We start from the raw sequence: 21,065 nt of genomic DNA, 5'->3' as shown, positions 1-21,065 counted from the left end.
CTAAGGCTTTTGACCTAGTGTCTCACCAAAAACTACTACTCAGACTTTCCTACTGCAATCTCAATATTTCTGCTCCAAACTGGCTCTTCATCACTGCTCTAAATCAACTAAAATGGTATGAGGTTTCTCACCACCTAACCTACTCACAACTGACATTCACATGTAATCTCATCTACAAACCATTAAACTGTCCTGCTCTAAAAGATATTGTACAGCCATATTCTCCAAAAACCTCCAGTGTGCCGCTTCTTGCTATAAACAATGCCAAAAATGAGCACAGGAATCTTTCTTCTCTTACTTTGTCTTCAAAAACTGGAACACCATACCCCTGCTCTAAGACAGACAGCCTTACATCCTTTAAAGCTCAGCTAAAACAAACATCTACACAGCACATGGCTGTGCTCCTGCTCATCATCTGGTTAGTTTCACCCCCCTCTTCTCCCACTGCTCAGCATCAATCCCCATAGTAGCCCTATCCATTCCTTCAAGTAAGGGCTCCCCCTTTCCACCACTGCACTCATCACTCTCTTTATCTCCCTCCTTTTTTCTACAGCTTCTTCAGAACTCCACAACACCTATCTTTCTTCTGTCCCTCTTCCCTACATTTTCCTCAAAACTTCATATCACCTATATTCTTCCCCCTCTCTTTCTTTCATAATATTAATATTAATAATAATTATGATAATAATGCAGATAATATTATTTGTATACTGTACTACTGTATTTTGTAATGTAATGGGTCTGTAATTTCTTTTTGGACCTTGGTCATCTTCTAAGTCATGTTCTGTATTTTCCTTTCGGAGTTTTTCTCCCAAGGTCTCCACTAAAAAGGGGCTACTAGCTCAGTCGAACTTTTCCGGTAAACAAAAGCAAAAATAAATATATGTATGTATGTACATGCATAATACATAAGCAAATCCCATCCAAGCAAATTAATGAAATGTATTTTTCTATCTGGTTGATCATTTGATCCAGTGGCATAGTCACATAGAAGACGTGAGATTCTATTTACACCAAAAAGGGGAAATCTAGCCACAAAATAAGCAAATTATCTCCTTTCTTCATCACTAAGCACATAAGATTTCCATCATCCACTTTGACTTCCAACAACTGAAAAGGCTGGAACTTCGGTTAAATGGCTCAGCCAAAGCACATCATAGCTGGAAACAAAAAGCTTTTCACGATAACATTTTCAGTAGTGTAACATATAATTTGCTTGACAGCTTAAGTTGAATGAACTGATATCTTTCGAAGGGCCAGTGCTTTACAGCTCTTAATCCTTTTGCTATACTAACTGTTTCTGAGATGAAACCTACTAGATCTTTATACTGCATATTTATTTATTTATTAATTTGTTGACTGTAATAGTCTGCTTGGGCTGTGGTAGCCCCATTTCAGAGAAGGCCTGCGGAGAAAAGGTCCAGTAACAAAATAGACAGTTTTATACAAAGACAAAAGGGTAAAGCTTAATCTTACAATATGGATATATAATAACCGAAAGGCACCTAATACCGAATAAATCCCATATTTTGCATGATAAACTGGAAAACACAGTGAGGTTAAAATGTGATGTATAATTTTTCATTTATGGGTAGGTGAAATATGAGAGAAGAGGTGTGGAAGATAGCAGAAAGGAGGTGAGGAATATGTGAGCAGTCCTTACATTTATTATCTAATACAAAGATAAATGAAGGTAGTAGAAAGTTAAGGCAGCTGTAGAAGATAGTAGGAGCTGGAATTTTGCAGGAGGGAAAAAATATCATGGGGTGAGCCCAGACAGCAGAAGTGGGAGTAAGGGTAAAGGGGTAGAAGACAGCAGGAAATGTGTATTAAGGTATGTATGGGTAATACAGGTGTGTACGGGACAAAGTAGTCTAGGGAGGTGCAAGAACAGAGTCATATGTTTTTAAAGTGTTATTTTAGCAAATTTATTAATTTAGAAAGGCTGGTTTGTTGTCGGATGTTGGTAAGGATGAAATTCCAGATTTTGGAGAATGATTTCAGTAGAGGTACAGATCATCACAGTTGTGGGCTTTACTGATTGTTAATAGGGACATCTCAGTGGAGCCTAGTGATTATGCAGGAATGTAAGCTTCCACTAAGGCTTGGAGTGCAAGATAGTTTTGTGGTTTGTAAATTATATTAAGAATGGTTGCTAAGTGGGTGATAAAGAGATAAGTTCTAGCCAGCCTAACTCTTCTAAGATTAGGCAGTGGTGGGATTTTGAAGACTGGTTAGTGGCAAATTTAGCTATCTTGTTACAGCATTGTTCAGACTTTGTTAGTAGAGATTGCTGAAAGTTGGTGTATTTGCTGTCAGTCTGTAGTAATGAAGGTGTGAGATATAGAGAGGCTATTTTTTAATAAAAGTCTTTCGGCTTTTCCCGGTTAGGGTTCACCACAGCAGAACTCCGGTTCGCTCATGATTTGCAGTGGATTTTTACGGTGCCAAGTTGCCAGCCCAACACCCAGCCTTCAAAGAAGGCACGCCCATTCACGCTTGCACCTACCTGCATGTCTTTTAGCGTGGGGAGGACATGCAGACTCCACAAAGAAGGTTCTCCAGCTGAGAATTGAACGTGAGATCCTCTTGCTGTGAGGCAACAACGCTAACCGCTGCACCACTGCGAGGCTATTTTTTAATGCTAGCTAAAAAGTATTTGTTATGATACAGCAGCCCAGTTTTTCTGTGGGTTTTCTTGACAGTTTGTTGTATTTGAATATCAACCCTTAGGTGGTCATCTATGAGAACACCACGTAGCTTTCTGTGGAACACAAGCTTAATAGGAATGTTGCTTGTATAGGATGCAAATTTTGTATGAAAAACAATAACTTAGTTTTCTTAGCTTTCAGCAGGATGTGAGAATGGTAGAGTTAAGTTTCTATAGAAGAAAAAAGCTTTTTTGTATCCTTTTCTGAAGTTTCTATAGGATGTAGCTGTAGTTATCAGTGTAGCATCATAAATACTGAACAACAGTTGTGTCTTAAAGAGTATGGGGCCCAAGACTGAGCCTTATGGCATTCTGATTGAGGATAGGCAAGAATGGTGATTGTTCATTATGCCATTTTATTGCCTGTAGCTTGTTTGAGAGATAACTATGGAACCAGGAAAGGGAGGTGGTGTCAGCTCCGAATGAAGATAGTCTAGGGAGAAGAATATGAACGGATACTGTCTTAAATGCCTTAGATAAGTCAGGGAATAGAGAGGAAACAAAGTTTCCAAAATCACTGGGCGACTTTATGCAGAGCTGTGGTACTACTGTGGTACAGCCTAAAGTCATGTTGGGCGGAGGAGGGAAGGTTGTTATCTATTGTTTGAGAAGTTGGGATTGTATATACTTTTCAAGGGTTTTTGATAATGAAGAAAGAATTGCTATAGGGTGATAATTACAAAATTCACTGGAGAATCCTCCTTTGGGTAAGGGAAAAATTTGTGACTTTTTCCAGATAATAAGTACATATGTTTCTTGGACTGATCAATTTATGAAGACAGAAACAGTCTGCTAAAGAGACAGCATCCATGCTAATGCATTTGGAGAGAAGACTGACAGGAATGAGTGTGCTGGGATTTAACTTATAAAGTAGTTTTATGTCATTAGAGATGGGAACAGGGTTGATGTGGAAGACAGGGATTATAGAGGTTAGTTCTGTTGGGATGAAGATGCAGGGTAGGTGGATAGTTATTAATGAGGGATGTGACTGTATGAAGTGAGATGAGAAGTTTGGAAACAGGTTTGGTATGACTGGTGGTAGTAGGAGTTGAATGGGCTGGCAGCCTGGATTTAATAAGTTGCTAATGGAGGACTAGATGTGCTTAGGGATCATAGTGCGAGTATCCTGGATTAAAGTGTAGTGAGTTTTTGTCAGATTTGATTGATTTTTTTGGTGCAACTGCAGAGTTCTCTGACCTTCTAGAGATTTATGAAACCAAGATTTCCAGGATTTATCTTTATCTACCTTAAGCTGTTTAGTAACTTTGCGAGCCAAAGAATGAAGTTACATTTGACTTATGTTTGGTTGGGGCTAACTGGTGTAATATAATGAGAAATACATCTTTAAAATATGAAACTGCTCCATCAAGAGGAAACATTTTTAGTATATACTAGTTGCCAGCTTTTGGTATTTGTATGGATGCAGCTTGTTAAAATGAGTTAAGTTGCACACTGTCACAGAGTGGTGGTTTTTTAGGATGCATTGGCAATCTTTTAAGAAAGATAGAGGGTGGTTACTCAGAGTTTGGGAAGGTAATAGAAAAGAAAATTTTACTTGGATCAGATGTGAGGGCTTAGTCTAGAAGAGAAGATCTGCTGAAGTGTTTGTTGTATCTGGCTGGAGAGGTGATGTGCTGGGTGAAGTTTTATGTATTAATGACATCACCTGCCATGATGGCTTCTTGGCTGATATAGGTGGATAGTCAAGACAGAAGGTCCTCTAAAGTTGAGTTGTTGTTAACGAGGAGAATGTAAACAGTGATGAGACAGATATTTTTGTGATCTTTGATTTTTAAGAGGGACCAGTTAGTTATTGTATGTAACTGCTATGTCACCTGTTTGTTTGTTTGATCTGTCACGAGTTTATAGCCTGGGAGGAATATTTCCTCATTCTTAATGTTTGGTTTAGCCAGGTTTCAGTTAAAACTAAAACAGCAAGGTGTGGGGTGTAATTCAAGCATGCAGCTCATGTATTTTTTTACATACGCTTTGTGTGTTCATCTGATGAAGGAGATGTCTGGGGGTAGGATGCTTATTTGAAAAAGGTCTACGACTCTGAGAGGAGGTGGTGCTGGGGTGATTGTGGGTGAGAGTCGAGAGATGAGTAGTGGCCCTTAGTTTGGGTAAATATCAACAGAGGATGTAAATGGTTTAGTAAAAGGTGGGCATGGGATGGGATATTTGGGTTTGTATCTAAGTTTAAAACCAACGTTTAATAGGTAAGGTTATGCAGGTTGTAGGAGATTTTGTGTAGGGGGATATAAGTGTCTGGAAAGAGGAGAGGGGGAAAAGTTATGGAGAGTATGGTTTGTTTGGGAGTAGAGGTCCTTAGTATAGGTATTATGCATGCTAGGTTGGGGGATGTTTGTTTTGTGAAAGGAGGATGGGTATGTGGACACAGGAGGAAATGGACAGGACAATACTACTGATCAGCATAAAAATCTGTAGTAGTGAGCATGAAGGAGAAGGAGATCAGAGAGTGCAGGGAGGTTTTGTAGAGAGGCGGTGAATGTATAACTACAGGAGTCGAGTACAGAAGAACAGAACTTTCTAAGAAGTTAAGAGTTAAATTATGATGGAAACAGCCGAGAAGTTAGTTTATGGAACAGTTGTGTGTGCGGTGCAGTGATATAACAGTGAAAGTATAATGATGATATTACAATCTTTATTATTTTCTTACCTGATAATGAAAAGCCAAACTTTGCATGACTTTTGTAGAATAGGGAATCACTTCTATGTACTTTTTTGTAGAGATCATGTTTTTGTAGGTTCATAGGAGATTACTATTATAATAGCTTAAAAGCCCTATCAAGCCTAGTAATTATTACCCAAATTTTACCCATTTTGATCCCTAAGGGCTATATAGGATGTCTTGGGTTTCTGCCTGTGCCTTTGAGTATTTTATAGATTGCCCCTGTCCATAAGGACAAGGGCACCACCACAAGAGTACATTTATGATTCCCCATATTGATCTTTGCTACATCAAACAGTACAACATCAGTTGCTCTGTAGGCATAACTATTTTTGGTGTCACAGATGAATGACAAGCTCAGGACATGAAACTAGGTACTGAGATGCCCATGGTTGGTAAAATGACTTTCTGGATGAGTCAGTACTTTACCTAAAGGTAAGCAGTTCATTTAACATTTTTGTATCAGAAATAAAAAAAGGGTGAATACAAGTCTATTTAAAAGACAGTAAACAACATAAATAAAATGATGATATGGATAAAAAGAATGTGAATATATTCACTCCAAAGATTCTCAAACAAAACATCAACTGTGAGCACATCCATTCTAAGGGAATGGACAGAACTTCCATAAGCAACTGTGCAACTGAAATAAAAAACAGCCATGTAAGCCTGCTGAAGAGAGCAAACAGCAAAAGTCAAAGGAAGCCACTAATAAAAACATATTATTTTCTAGAGATTCTCAAATAAAGCAATAATTGTGAGCATCCCAACTTTAAGTGAATGAGCAGAACAACAAGACACAAAATATTAAATCAGAGTGACAAAGAGTGTGGCTTGAAAAGACCCTTTAGCATTTTGGTGTGGCAATTCCAATTAGGCCATTTTAGGACAGTAAAAAATAGTACCTTCTTAGTGTGATGAAGGGATTTCTAGCACTGCACAGATATATGACAAAGCATTATAATTTTTTCAGTTTCCAACGAGAGTGGCCCATTAAATTTGTCACCCTGATAGAACAAATATATCCATGCTAGCATTTTAACAATTAATGATAAGAGCTGAATAGATGCATCACTTTCTGTGCATTACTTACACATATTTTGTTTTACATTTTTCTTTGCTTGATAAAGTTTTTGTAATTTAGCTCTGTTGCAAAAGTTATAGCTTTGACGGTTCCAATAAGCTTGTAAGACAAACCTTTTCTCCCTCTTCCACTGCTGAAAAGAGCAGTGGTGCCCAGTTAGACTATTCCAATTAAGAAATATCAGTAAATAAATAATTAAATTAATTTAAGGTTTCTCTTACCTACACATGTTGAATAATACCATTTGAACAAAGAGTACAGCCCACTAAAATAAAGCAACTACAGAATATATTTAAAAACAGCTAATGTATTTACAACCCCTGCAGCACACAACTTACCTGCAGAATTCCTTAAACTAGCAACTGACGCCATCTCTCCATCCTAACTAACCTCTCAGTCTCAGAACACTACATACCAGTAATTTGGAAAATATCATACATAATTCCTCTAAGTAATGGAGGAAACTCTACTGAGCTCTCCAATTACAGACCCATAGCAATTTTATCTCCCCTAGCCAAAGTACTAGAAAGGTGTATTCATACCCAGCTCATGAACTACATTTTATCTAAAACACAGCATGGTGTCTCTCCCAATCATAGTACCACAGCTGTTTTTCTAAGTTTTACAAATACAATCAACCAATAGAGAAATGAAGGTAAATTACTATCTTCCATTTTCCTGGACCTCTCCAAAACGTTCAATACGAGCTCCTACCAGAAACTCCTCACGGATCTATCTACCCTAAAACTCAGTCACTCATGTGTTGCACGGTTCCATAATTATCTAACTAGTCATTAACAAGCTGTTAAATGGCACTAAGATCTCTCATCTCTTTTGCCAGTCACAATGGGGGTCCCCCAGGGCTCAGCTCTAGGTTCTCTTCTCTTCAGTATTTTCACTAATAGACTCGCCTCCATTGTTCAGTACACAGAAGACTACACTCATCTGCACTGCACCTATCCTGCAACAACTAGAAGTAACTATACAACAGTCCCTCTCAGCTGTGGAATCTTGACTGTCTTAACTCACAAATGATTCCTAATCCAAGTAAAACTAAACTTAAGCTCTTTTGCTCCAGCAAATCCATAGGCTCCCCACTGACATTTCAAATATACTCCTCCAATAATACCACAATTGCTACAGTATCCCAAACAAAACTGCTAGGTATTCTAATAGATAATGACAGAAAATTCGACAAACACCTATCGTAAACTATAAAAAAGACACAAATAAAATTAGAAACACTATACAGATTCAAACCATTCTTCACAAACAGTACAAGACAAGCAAATTGCCAGAACCCACCTTTTCTCTACCCTGCTATATGCCTCACCTATCATCACCAACCTAAAGAAAACAGATCTAATGAAACTTGAAGGCTGCTACAATAAAATAGCTAAATTTGCAACAAACTCCCCACATAGATTCCACCACTGATCTGCTCTGCAACAACTGAACTGGTTAGAATTACCGCACTATTTAACCTACTCACAGCTCATCACTGCCCATAGACTGATACACCAACCAGATAATTCCCCTGCTCTCCAAATTCTACTACAACCCTACACCAACACTCGTGTCCTCCATTCCTCAAACAAGTCTCTACAACAAATCACGAAATCTAACAATCGTGCCGGGGGCTCTCTCTCTACTCCAACTATGTCGCCCAAATTTGGAACACTATCCTTCAACCTATTATGACTACTGCTAACCCAATTCATTTTAAAAAAACTACTTAAGATTCACCCGAATAACAACTGGCTTTACCCATGCAGTAGCCCTGGTTAAATCTCATTTTTCCTGTCCATTAGCTTCCCTATCTGTACTCCTTCAATAAATGCCCATCATATGGAATTATAGTTACTCATTTTGCTACTATATTCTGCCCCCCAACACACACACCACTACCCATTTACTACAACGTTGTAATTTGGGTCTGTATCCCCTGTGCAAGATGATTTTGTATTACTGCATGTGTAAACGGGAATATTATGGTATAATCAAAGTGTCCTGTTCTAAAGTGTACATACATGTTAATGTAATCAATATAATTATGCTCATCATCTGTGGAGCTTTTCTCCCCGGGCCCCCGCTGAAAATGGGCACTGACCCAGTTGGACTTTCCCAGTAAACAAATTTTAAATAAATATCCGTGCTTCTGTCAGTGGTACTATGCTGCAACTTAAGCAGCTCACTGCTACTGCAAAAAAAATAAATAAATAAATAAATTATAATTAATACACTAGTACATGCCGCTGTGGCGACCCCTAACCGGGAAAATCCGAAAGACACAACAACAACACCACTAGTACATGCAATCACAATTATGACATGCTAACTAACTTAATGGGTAACAGAAATACAACAAAACAAAGTAAACAAATGAAAAATCACCATGATGGCAGGTAGTTTAGCAGTACGATATGTCACAATATGATCTACAGGTTAAACATGTAGTCAGAATGGCTTTAATTACGTGAAAAAAATATCCAAATGCCCAAACAATTCAAATGTTAAAATAATGCTCCCAAGTGGAATTTGAATTTTAAAACAATTTTTTTTTTATTTTTGATCCTTAGTTGTGCATTACTTTAGAGCAGATTTGTTAAAGTCAAAGTAAACTTTATTGTCATTTAGGACTAAACAAGTGCAGCCTAAATGAAATTCTGAGTAGCAACTGACCAGGGAGTACATAGGACACAAGGAAGCAATGATTATTATTATATAGAATGCTACTGCCAAAAAGTTTACATATTTTAAATGTATTATATAAAAGACACAGAGGAATAAAATTAAACAAGGATGCAATGCAGCTAAGTAAACAATCCGCTGGCCATTTGATCTTGTATCCATACAGTTTCAGGATCCCAAACTTAGCTCTTAGTAAAACCTGAACATTTATCTAAGTGTCAAAACCAACACATACAACAGCCATTCACCTCCTTTTCAGGAAGTATGTCTCTGATCATTTGACTATCGAGTAATTTTTCTCAGATTACATAATTGCAAGCCATCATACACTGATTTCAAAACTCTCTAGCCTGTATGTGATGATCATTTCTACTATCTCAGGGTAGTCTGAATTACACAATGGAGTACTATCTGACTACTTTGTTAGGTATTGCCTGATGAATCTGTACATTTCCAAAAACAGTTTATACCCTGTCAGGCACCACCAAATCTAGGTATAAAATATATGTTCAACAGTGAAAATTCTAAGACTTGCACTCTTAAATACATACAAGAAGGCTAATAATTATTTGAAGCAATATCAGAGTAGTAACTCATTTAAATTAATTAAGCCATTCAGCATTATTCTAATGCATACCTGACTATCAGAGTAGCAATGTACTTAAATGAATTAAACTATTCAGGATTATTCTAATGCATACCTCAATATCAGAGTAATTATGCACTTAAATGAATTAAGTACTAATGCACTTAGATGAATTAAGCTATTCGGGATTATACTACTGCATGTCCAAGAATTACAGCAGTAAAACATTTAGATAACTAAGCCACTTGGCTCTATACCAATATTTACCTCAGCATCTGCAGTATCTGACAGGCAATGCAATGAAGAATTAAGCTACTCAGGACTATACCAATGCATACCCAGATATCAGAGTAGTGATGTAATTAGATTAATGAAGCCATTCACGATACATTAAAACATACCTCTTTATAAAAGTAACAATGCACTTCGATTAGTTTAGCGATTCATGATTATGTTAATACATACCTCAATATCAGAGTAGTGATGCATTTAGATGAATTCAGCCACTTAGAATTATACTAATACATATCTCAATATCAGAGTACCAATGCACTTAGATGAATTTAGCCATTCATGATTATATTAATGCCTACTGCAGTATCAGAGTAGTAATGCACTCAGATGAATTCAGTAATTTAGACTTATACTAGTGCATACCTCAATGTAATTGTGTTCTTGTCGGATTGGCACAAACTGAGGAAGGCTCTTGCTGAACCACATGGTGATGTCTCTCTTCATGTTAATGGCAAATGGTTCATAACCCTCCTGAAGACCACAGATGGTGAAATACCTCAGACTGCTGACATCCTGTCCCAGATTTATACGACCTACTTGGTTCAGGCCCAAACTGCAAACAGGAATGAAACCTAAAAAATAAACATAAGGTACATATATTAACTCTATTTTAGCCATGTTACACACTCAGTATTCAATTAATCATTAAATATTCTTGGTATTGTGGTTTAACTATAATTCTAAAGTACAAATTCAAATTAAATAATTTGATAAAACTAACCTCAAAATTAATGAGCCAAATATTGGATTTGAGGTCATGCATCCATGAAATTACAATGTGTAAAAGTCCGGCATAACACAAACTCAGAATAAACAATAAAATTAAATCAAAAGTTATACATGGCATTTTAACTTTTCAGGTGAAGCCAAGTGAAATTCCATACTGAGGGTACATATACACAACCATTAAATATGTGCTATTTACCACTGTGTAATTATGGATATGATAATAAAGTAGTTAAGGCCATACACAATCAGAACTGTAATACATTAAGCTAGTAAAATCAGGAAAAGGATGGCATAATCTAAAGTACCCTCATCAGTTTTCTTACCCACTTCATCGTATTCAAAGTTCAAGAGGAACTGGAGCCTGCCCTGGCAGAAAATGGGTGTAATGCAGAGAACCGATCCTGGAGGGGACACCAGTCCATCACAGGACAAATACACACACAAACACAGACACACACACACACACACAGACACACACACACAGACACACACACACAGACACACACACACACACACACACACACACACACACACACACACACACACACACACCAATGATAGCAGTTTTTAGTTTAGAGGATCAACAAAACAGCTGCTGGAATGTCTTTTGGAGGTAGGAAGAAATCACAGGCACTAGTGAAAACCCACATGGACCCAGGAAAGACATGCAGATTCCAGTGGGAGGTAGTAGAGACCAGGCTATACTTGGAACCCAACTCTGTCCCAGACCAGAGAACTAATTTCTGTGTGTCAAAAACAATTACAATGCCTTACTATGCCATCTCATATATGTGTGTGTGTGTGTGTGTGTGTGTGTGTGTATATATATATATATATATATATATATATATATATATATATATAATATATATATATATGGGTCTACCTGATAACACTGACAGCCAAAACACCGACAACGTAATAACCGTCACGACAAAACCAAAAGAAACCGAAAGTTCAAAAACACGAAACTTCACATGCCCGACAAACCACAATCCCAACAATCAATAAAACAAATAACTTTCCCGAAAAACACCTACACAAAACAAGCACACCAAAAACCTTACAGACCTTCACTAAACCTTGCATACACAACTATCTATGCACTAACCTTAACCCAAACCCTAACCCTAAGGTCCGTCACTATTGCACATTTACCTTACCCGCACCCTAACCCTAACTCACTTAATCTGCCCCTAACCCTTAAGTCTGTCACTTTCGCACACTTACCTTACGTGCACCCTAACCCTAACTCACTTAATCTGCCCCTAACCCTCAAGTCTGTAACTATCGCACACTTACCTGACCCGCACCTTTCCCTAACATCCGTCACTATCACACACTTACCTTACCCACACCCTGACCCTAATGTCCGTCCCTATCGCACACTTACCTTAACATGTCGGTGTTCTTGGCGTCGGCATTCTCAACTTTTGATCAGCTCCATTGTCGATCGTCCGGTGTCAGTGTTCTCGTTGTCGGCGTTGTGGACTTTTGGCGTTTTCAGGTAGACTCATATATATATTTGTATGTATGTATGTATATAGATATTATCAGGGGATGCCTTATTTACCCACACTGTCCAACAATCTATCTTTATTCATTTATTCATGTACAAAAATCAACATTTATTAATGAACACAAATCGACGTTTATTCATGTACAAAAATTGACATTTATCCATGTACACAAACTGACATTTATTTCCTACTTTTCTGTTACTGAACCACAGTTCTAACGAGTTAAAACAGTTGTGTGAGAATTCTACATAAACAGCGCACCAAACATGTCAACTTCAGAATATCTGCACCTTGGCTTTCACAGTTATTCAAATACAGTCACGTCATCTTCTTCTGGAACATTGTAATAAGTGTCCAACCCCCGAATTTCGACCTGAATTTCTTGTGACTCCATTTCATGTAGAACCATTGGCCCCAATCTGTCATGCCTAGCAATAGAGCTCTCCTTAAATGAGCACTGCTTGTCCAAGTAGCCTGCTTGTAGTGCATTGGCAACACATCTGTCAGTGATTTTATTCCATGACTTTTTCACCCAAGTCACGACCTCTTGCAGGCTAGGCTTCATAAAGTTTCCATGCTGATTTCTCTCCATTGTATTTTCAATGCATTTATTGAGTTCCATGCGCAAATGGTCCTTGAATGGCTTGTTTATTGTAATATCAAGAGTGTGGAAATAGGCAGTCATTCCTGCGGGAATCATAATTTGATCTATTCTTCTCTGGGCAAGGAATTTCTTCATTTCTTTAGCGCGGTGAGTGCTGGCTGAATCCCAGACTAGCAGACCTCTTTTGTCACCTTGCAAAACAAGTGGCAGCATTACACTGACCCACTTCCTTATAGCTGCTTGTGTGCAGCAGGCTTTTTTTGGTTTCAAGAATGTAAATGCCTGAAACACGTTCAGTCTTATTTTTCTTGCCCTTACTAATGATTAGAGGTGGGATTTTCTTTCCATTTAGACGAATTGCCAAAATACAGGTAACACGTGCACTCTCGTAACCAGTGGAGGGAATGTAGATTGACGAGGCATCCCTCTGATCAATTGTTGTTTGAGATCCTTGTCCCACAAACACTGCAGCTTCATCCATAGCAATCATGTTGGAGAGCTGGTATTTAGAAAAGTCAATGCCATCAACAAAGGACTTGAACGCATGTGCACATTTAATAACTTCAATATCTTCCAGCTTGAACAGTGTTGTCGATCTTCTTAGAGACAGTTCATATTGGTGAAGGAAGCCATCCAGCCAATGCTGTGATGCTTTGAATTCTTCTGGGAATATTTCTAACTGTGGTGCCATTGCAAGGGCAAAAGCTTGGATATCAGCCCTGCGCACAACCAAAGCCTTTGCTCTCTTGTCAGCAATCCACTCACAGATGATGTCTTCCAGCTCAGGAAATAATGGTTGCCGACCTGTTCCACACTTGCACTTCTTAGCTTTTCCCTTGGCCTGTTGACTGGGGTTATCGTATGCTGCATGCCATTTTTAGACCATTCGGAGATCTAACTTCTTCCCTTTGCAGAAAGCCGTCAGATTCTTTACCTGGGAGTCCGCCACGATTCCTTTCTTGTACGCGACAGAATAGCTCTTTCTTTTTGCACTCATCTTGTCGGGGGTGGGGGTTAATTTGAAGACTTACGAGACCGAAGTGGCAACACAAAATGACAATGTTTACAAAGAGAAGGCACACCCACGACCATGCACTATCATGTGCGCGTACTTTGCGCACGTTGTCTGTACACTGATCAATCAAAATATGCCTGCCAGTGTTTATCTGCCAAGGACCTCAACCGTCAAGTGTGAGTGATGGTTAGGGTTACAGTAAGAATTGTGGAGGACTCCCAAGGCAAAGAATCTTATGACTTTCTGCAAAGAGAGGAAGTTGGGTGTTCGAATGGTCCGAAAATGGTGAGCAGAGTACGATAACCTCAGTCAACACATGTCAATAATATTATTTTATAATTCAACACGTCCGTCGTATGTTGTTGACAAGCTTAACTGGGGCATATTTTTGGGGTAGGGTTTATTTCATGACCACCCTGGAAAACCATGCTAGGCCTTATTTTCTGGTTAGGTCTTATTTACAAAGAAATACAGTATATATATATATATATATATATATATATATATATATATATATATATATGTGTGTGTGTGTGTGTGTATACATATATATATATATATATATATATATATATATATATATATATATATATATACACACACACACACACACATATATATATATAAATATATATATATACACACACACATATATATATTTATTTATACTGTATATATGTGTGTAGACACAAACACATTTAAATACTCACATTCATACATAATACTCACACAAATATCTATATACTGTATAAAGACATACGCACAGGAAAAAAATACTTGAGACAGAATGGCCCAGCTAGGAGCTGAGAGAAATAAATATATACATACATCTATGGAAAATAGAAATCAAAGAATGACAAAGGATGAAAGGAGATGTTCAGTGGGAGGGACATAGAGATAGATAAGGTACCTGGGATGTGGGGCAATAGTTTAGACCAGGGAGCTCTGTGGAAGTAGGGAATATGGGATTCTCAAGATAGCAGGATATCTACAGGGAGAATATGGCTTCTACAGATACTAGACAGCTGGCTACTCAGGTAAGAAAGGGCAGAGTGGTACTGGAGAGACACAGGCAATACTAGGCCAGTAGTAAGGATAGGTGGGAAAAGAGGGAAGGAGAAAGGCTGTGATTGCAGGATAAATGAATAGGCTGTCCGAAGTAGGATAGTGGAGCAGTACACAGTAAGCTGAAGGCAGAAAGTAGGAGAAGCAGCCTAGAATGACTGAGCAAGGAGATAAATCAATCTGAGCGAATAGGTACAGACGACAGTGTCAGGTGATAATGAGGCAATGGATCCAGGTGTGGCCAAGGGGGAGATAACCTTACATGCAGAACAGAAGGGAAGTGGACATGGAGGGGCATTCATCCAGACGGAAGAAGGAACAGGGAATAAGATGAACAAAACTGTGGATAAGGCATGTGTGGAAAGTAGGAAAGAGATGGGAATGGGATCAGGTGTAACACAGAGACAGAGAGAGAGAATCAGATCAAACCATGAAAAGGGAAAAGCACAGCAACATTAGCAGGATAACGTTTGTAGATTAAAGGGGTAATAACATCGGGAAGCAAAATAATACGATGACAGGCAACATATGGACAGAGGGTTTGGGTAATGGAAGGTTGTCAATAAACGGATTAACTGTCTTGGTAGGAGAGAGAAGAGAGACCAGATTCAACAAGGAAAGGTGGATGCATATTCTGATGCATATACACACCAGTGATCTACCTTAGGATACAGCTGAGGTAGCAGAAATCAGGGCTCGAGAGATGGGAGATGAATGCTAGCAAATGGGGTGGCAGTAGTACATTAAGGACAGTTCAGCAAAACACAACAGTGAACAAATAATATGAAAAGAAAAGCAGTTGAAACAAAATTTCCCTAACAGTTAAGAGTATTGACTTTTAGTAATGAAAAACATTAAAAAGGAAAAGAAAATACACAGACCATTGTTTAATGGGGGTGGCAATTGTCCAATAACCATTGTTTAATGGGGGACAATCCTCCCATTGCACCAAAAGGGGGGTATGTGCCACCTACATATGCCTGTCAATTTATATAGACAATTTCAAGGTCATATAATGCAGAATAATTACTTTCTTCATTGAAGCAATCTTAGAAAGAATCGTCTCACTGCCTTCTCAGTGCAATAGCCCTTTGCACAGTTGCATATGTAACCCCTACAAAGACAACAGCTAAAGAACAGATACTTACTTTCTGTACTACAATCAAAAAAATAACTAGTCAAAGAAATGAGCCATAAACAGGGCCAGTGTTAGCATTTTGGGGGCCCCCTGCAAGGTTTAAGCTGGGAGCCTCCTGGGCATTTCCAGTCTAGATATCAGTCGGCCCCCGCCTCCTGCCCTAAAAAACATTTCAACTCATACATTTCAACTCATGCTAGAATGCTTTATAACTGAAGTGTAGTTATAATACTGTTGCATTGCAATAGTTCTGTGTACCACACTAAGTCTGCCCCTCCCACAAAGAGACATTCACACTCACTGGGATTTACTTCCAGTGATATTCCACTGAAAAATCCTATGTACAGGACTGGTCTTAGGTGAAATGACACCTTAGCTGAAGGGCTGCATGACACTCCCTCACTTACCACAGCTCCCGCACTGATCACTGCTCCCCCTAATTTTTTCCCATCCTAGCAATCCTGCATCACTGTATGGACATTCATTCTTTTCTTCCTTTTCTCACATTTTGTCTTACTTCTCAGCTTTTTTCCCTACATCCTTTCAACACACCCTAACTTGCCAAGACTGAGGAAATAACTAAATTAATCCAAGGGTCTAGCTGTTAGGTTCCCCACCCTCACTCCCACCCCCAGACGCAATGGGTTTCTAGATGCTCTAAGGTGCATTTTAGATATTTTTTACAATCATTTTAAGCTTTTTTCAAACAACCATTTCATGCAGTAATGGCCAAAACAAAAATCATAACTAACGAAAAAAATCAGTTTTATGCTTTTTTTTCTTGGACCTTTCCTCATACTCTAACTGCCCAAGACTGCACTGTAATAACTGTGTAGGAAATAATTGAATTAAGCATTTTTTTCAACCTTGTGATCCAATTAAATGCTCAACAAAACCACCAGTAAGAAAAAATAAGTTTTGTTCAAGGCTTATTGTTCAAAGTTGATAACATTTTCATTCACAATAAATTGATAAGACAAATATTTGTTAGGCTGCACAAATCTTATCTGAGACTAGTGCCTACCCTTCTACTCTTCAAAAGTGATGGCTACTTTCTGTATATCCCTCTCAGATTAGATAGGGCTGAAAGTGAAGGCACAAATATTCATAGTCATATATTTCAAGTGGCTAATATTATACATATATATATATATATATATACATATATATGCTGTATATATGTATAATATTAGCCATATATATATATATATATACACACACACATATATATATATATATATATATCATATAACTTCACCCCTACTCCCAAAAGTTAACCACCTACTGTGTAGCCCTCTGATGTTGAGCTAGGGTGAAACTAAAAGAACCAATAGAATTTATTAACATATTCCAACCTGATGATGTCAGATGCATATTAACAGCCACCTCTATACGTCTGATTATGAGGAAAATGAAAAAAAAGGATGATCACAGTAATGTTTTCCAACTTGTTGTTCTTAGACAATACACTGCCCCTACACAAGCTAAAATGACCTTCTGAGTACACCTCTGAGGTTTGAGAGGAAAGTTAAAGAAATGATGGTCACACTTGTCCCCAGTCCCTACAGAAGCTTTAGTGACATTCTTGCATACCTGTAAGATCTGATTAAAAGGAAATAAAAAAAAAAAATAACCACACCATACCCATACCCCTACATATTCTGTGAATACAACTGATCATGGTTGCTTGTAGCATAGATGGGGTTTCAGGGCAGAAGCCACCTCTAAGTTCTTGTCAAGATCCACTTATCCAGTCTGGGATGTGGGGCAGCCAGGTCCCTAGAGGTTCTAAGAATTTGAATATTTTTTGATACCTTTAGTTTATACCTTACTTTTGAAAGATAATGACATGCTAATCATTTGTTTACTGCTTCCCACAACAGACACATATGTGTCCATGAATACTGTGTCCACTGAAAAAAAATCAGTGGTATTTTATGCACACACACACACACACACACACACACACACACACACACACACACACACACTGCCTCTGACAAGTCAGATCTGTCACAGGATGCACAAACACACATACTGTACACTCCCCTTCAGACAAACTGCAGGAATGCCAGCTGACTTACAGCATGCCTTTGTGGAGTTGGAGGAAACCAGAGTACATGGATATACTTTCACAGAGAAGGAAGCCATACTAATTCCGCACAGAAAAAGTCACAGCCTGACTGTGCCAAAACATGATGGTCGTGTAATTAATTTCAGCTATGTTTCACAAAAAGAGCAGCCACACTTTAAAGAATTCCAAGTTGCTTTACACAAATCACATTTGCCCTGCATAGCCATATTAATGAGTAAGTAACAGCAGACAGTATTTCCCTCCACAGATTGCCACAACAATTACAGCTATGTTGTCTGTGTACCGTAAATAAAGGACCCCAAAGTAATCCTTTCAAGTAACTGTCAACCCTCTCACACATAAATCTGGGAAAAAAGCCTAAAATCAGGGCCAGATATTAAGTATTTCTCTTATAAGTTTAAAATTTGCTAGCTAGTATAACAGAATTTGCATTAGCTTGTATTTTTTCAGAAGAGGGCGAAATCTAAAACTCAATGCCTTTCATTATTTAGTGAGTACAACCCTCAGCGATTCACCAAAAAGCACACACATTTTGCTAGGTATAAATCAAATAAGTTGAGAAGTATTAACATCTGCTTGCCTGTCAGCCCAGGGTGCCATCTGGCTTTAAGTGATAATTCTGAGCTGCACATCTTACAACACTCACAATTGTATGGCACAATGTCAAACGCTGGAGTAGCTTGTTATAAACAGAGACTTGACATCCCGCAAACAACAAAAACATCTTAGATGCCTTAAAGCAATGCTACTACTTCCCACAGTCATTCTTAATAGCTGGTTTCTCTAAAATCCTGCATATGTGTTTTCATTTACTATGTCTTATTGGCTCTCTCAGATCTCACCCTCCTCACCTCATTGGTAATTCCCTGCCCTGTGATACTACAAGAAAAAATGCAGTTTACAAGAATTGTGTTTTAAAGTGAAGGTACATTGTTATTTTATGATGGCCTGCCATTTAAGGGTGAAAATGGCATTTAACACCAAAAGAGGTATATTTGCAGAGTGCTGCAGCAGTGGCTGGTTCCAACAGCCAAGGTAACTTTTTAGCTTGATGTCATACATAAAAATAAAACTCTGTTTTTAGAAAAATAATATTTGGTAAATATACATTTCCTTGTAATTATCTTAGCAGTACTTTTATCATCTTCCAAGCCAAGAGTGGCCTAAGGTCACCTAGTGCCCTAGGCAAAAGGGCTCCACGGTGCCCCCCACACCACCTGGTGCCCCCATCCTGGTCTACCTACACCAAAAAAATACTGGAAAAGTGCCCCTGCTAGAGAGACGCCCTACACGGCTGCCTAGTTGGCCTATGCCTAAGGCCAGCTATGTTCCAAGCCTAACCAAAGGAGCCCTTCTTTCCACTCTATCCAAGAGGAAAGCAAATCGCTTATGAGTTAAATCTATATTTAATTTTGTGTGCTTTCCCCATACTGCACTCTTAGATTTTTTTCTCAGTTGTACCAATGGCATAACACTAAAATCATTCCATGCTTAAGTCTTTAATATGAACTGGAATGATTTTTGCTACTTTTTTTTTTTTTTCGTTAGAAATGCTTTGAAGGACTGTATATCTTTTGCACTTAGAATAGAGCTATTGACGAGGGGGCGTGGCCAAGGATGAACACAGGATAGCAGCAGATTTCTTCAGCTCCACCAATTTCATTACATTGACAGGAATTAATTACTTAAAAAATTAATTCTTGAAGTAATTTTCTTTCTAAATATGTTTGTTTTATATAGTTCTTGAACTATATCTAAAAAAGAAAGGAAATCTTAATAATATTCCTGTCAGAAATTACTTTGGAAATTTTCCTGTCAGTTTATCAGTCTGAAATGAGTTCCAGTAAGACAAATTCTCAAGACTCCAGCATCAAGAAAGAACTTCAGTCTCTGATAATTATACTCCAGCAACTTACTGCTAAGATGGATAAAATGGATACTAAAATAGACACTTTCATAGAAAAACTACAAAACAAATAGACTTGTTACATATGGACCTGCAACAACAGAAGATCCAGATGACAGGCATAGAAGAAGCTGTGAATGACATGGAAAATAAAATACAAGAAGAGGAAATCAACATTGAGTTTCTGCTGAAACAAAATACACATTTACAAACAAAGCTGGATGACCTGGAAAATAGATCTAGGCGCAATAACATTAGGATTTTTGGACTGCCAGAAAATATTGAAGGTAACAATATTACTTCTTTTTTAACAACATGGCTCCCTAAAACTTTAGATTTACCAGAAGCATTCTCTTTTGGTATCGAAGAGCACATAGATCTATAGCTAATACCAACTCTAACAAAAACTATCCTAGATCAGTTATAGTTAGATTTCTATCATCTTTTGATAAAGAGATGGTTCTTAAATCTGCTTGGGCTAAAGCTCCTGTTAAGTTTAATGAGACAACTGTGCTTTGACAATGACTATTCTTCCATGGTAATTGCTAAAAGAAAAGTTTTTCTGCCACTAATAAGGGAGCTTACAAAAGCACAGTTTAAAACATACCTTCTGTTTCCTGCCAAGCTTAAAATCTTCCTTCCTGATGGTCCTAAGGTCTTCGATGATTTAGACTCTGCTTTACTGTTTGTCAAAGAAAAAAGCATTTTGCATAAAATAGAAGAAATGGAATGGGCTAGTTCTTCATTAAAGAGATTGGCAACTGAAGCTTCCTGGAAGACTTCAGAGAAGAAGAAGAGACTAAAAAACGAATGATTTGTTATATGTTTTTTTTCTCTCATCATTTTAGTTCATTATTAATCTTTTTGAATATAGTTCCTGCATTTCCAGAAAGCCACAAATATTTTGGAAAAGATTTAATCAAAGTTATTCTCTAT

General features: G+C 37.9%; 1 protein-coding gene across 1 annotated transcript in view; it reads right to left on the bottom strand.

Moving 5' to 3' along the window:
* Window positions 1-21,065, bottom strand: part of LOC122794026 (ryanodine receptor 1-like) — a 2,146,276-nt gene that overhangs the window by 1,291,366 nt on the left and 833,845 nt on the right. The window contains 1 exon segment of the mRNA XM_044062140.1: window positions 10,421-10,629. Within this exon segment, the coding sequence (XP_043918075.1) occupies window positions 10,421-10,629 (209 nt within the window).

Source organism: Protopterus annectens, chromosome 1.part0, assembly GCF_019279795.1.
Source record: "Protopterus annectens isolate FY-2018-M chromosome 1.part0, PAN1.0, whole genome shotgun sequence".
NCBI lineage: Eukaryota > Metazoa > Chordata > Ceratodontiformes > Protopteridae > Protopterus > Protopterus annectens.
This window is presented reverse-complemented; position numbering and strand designations above follow the sequence as displayed.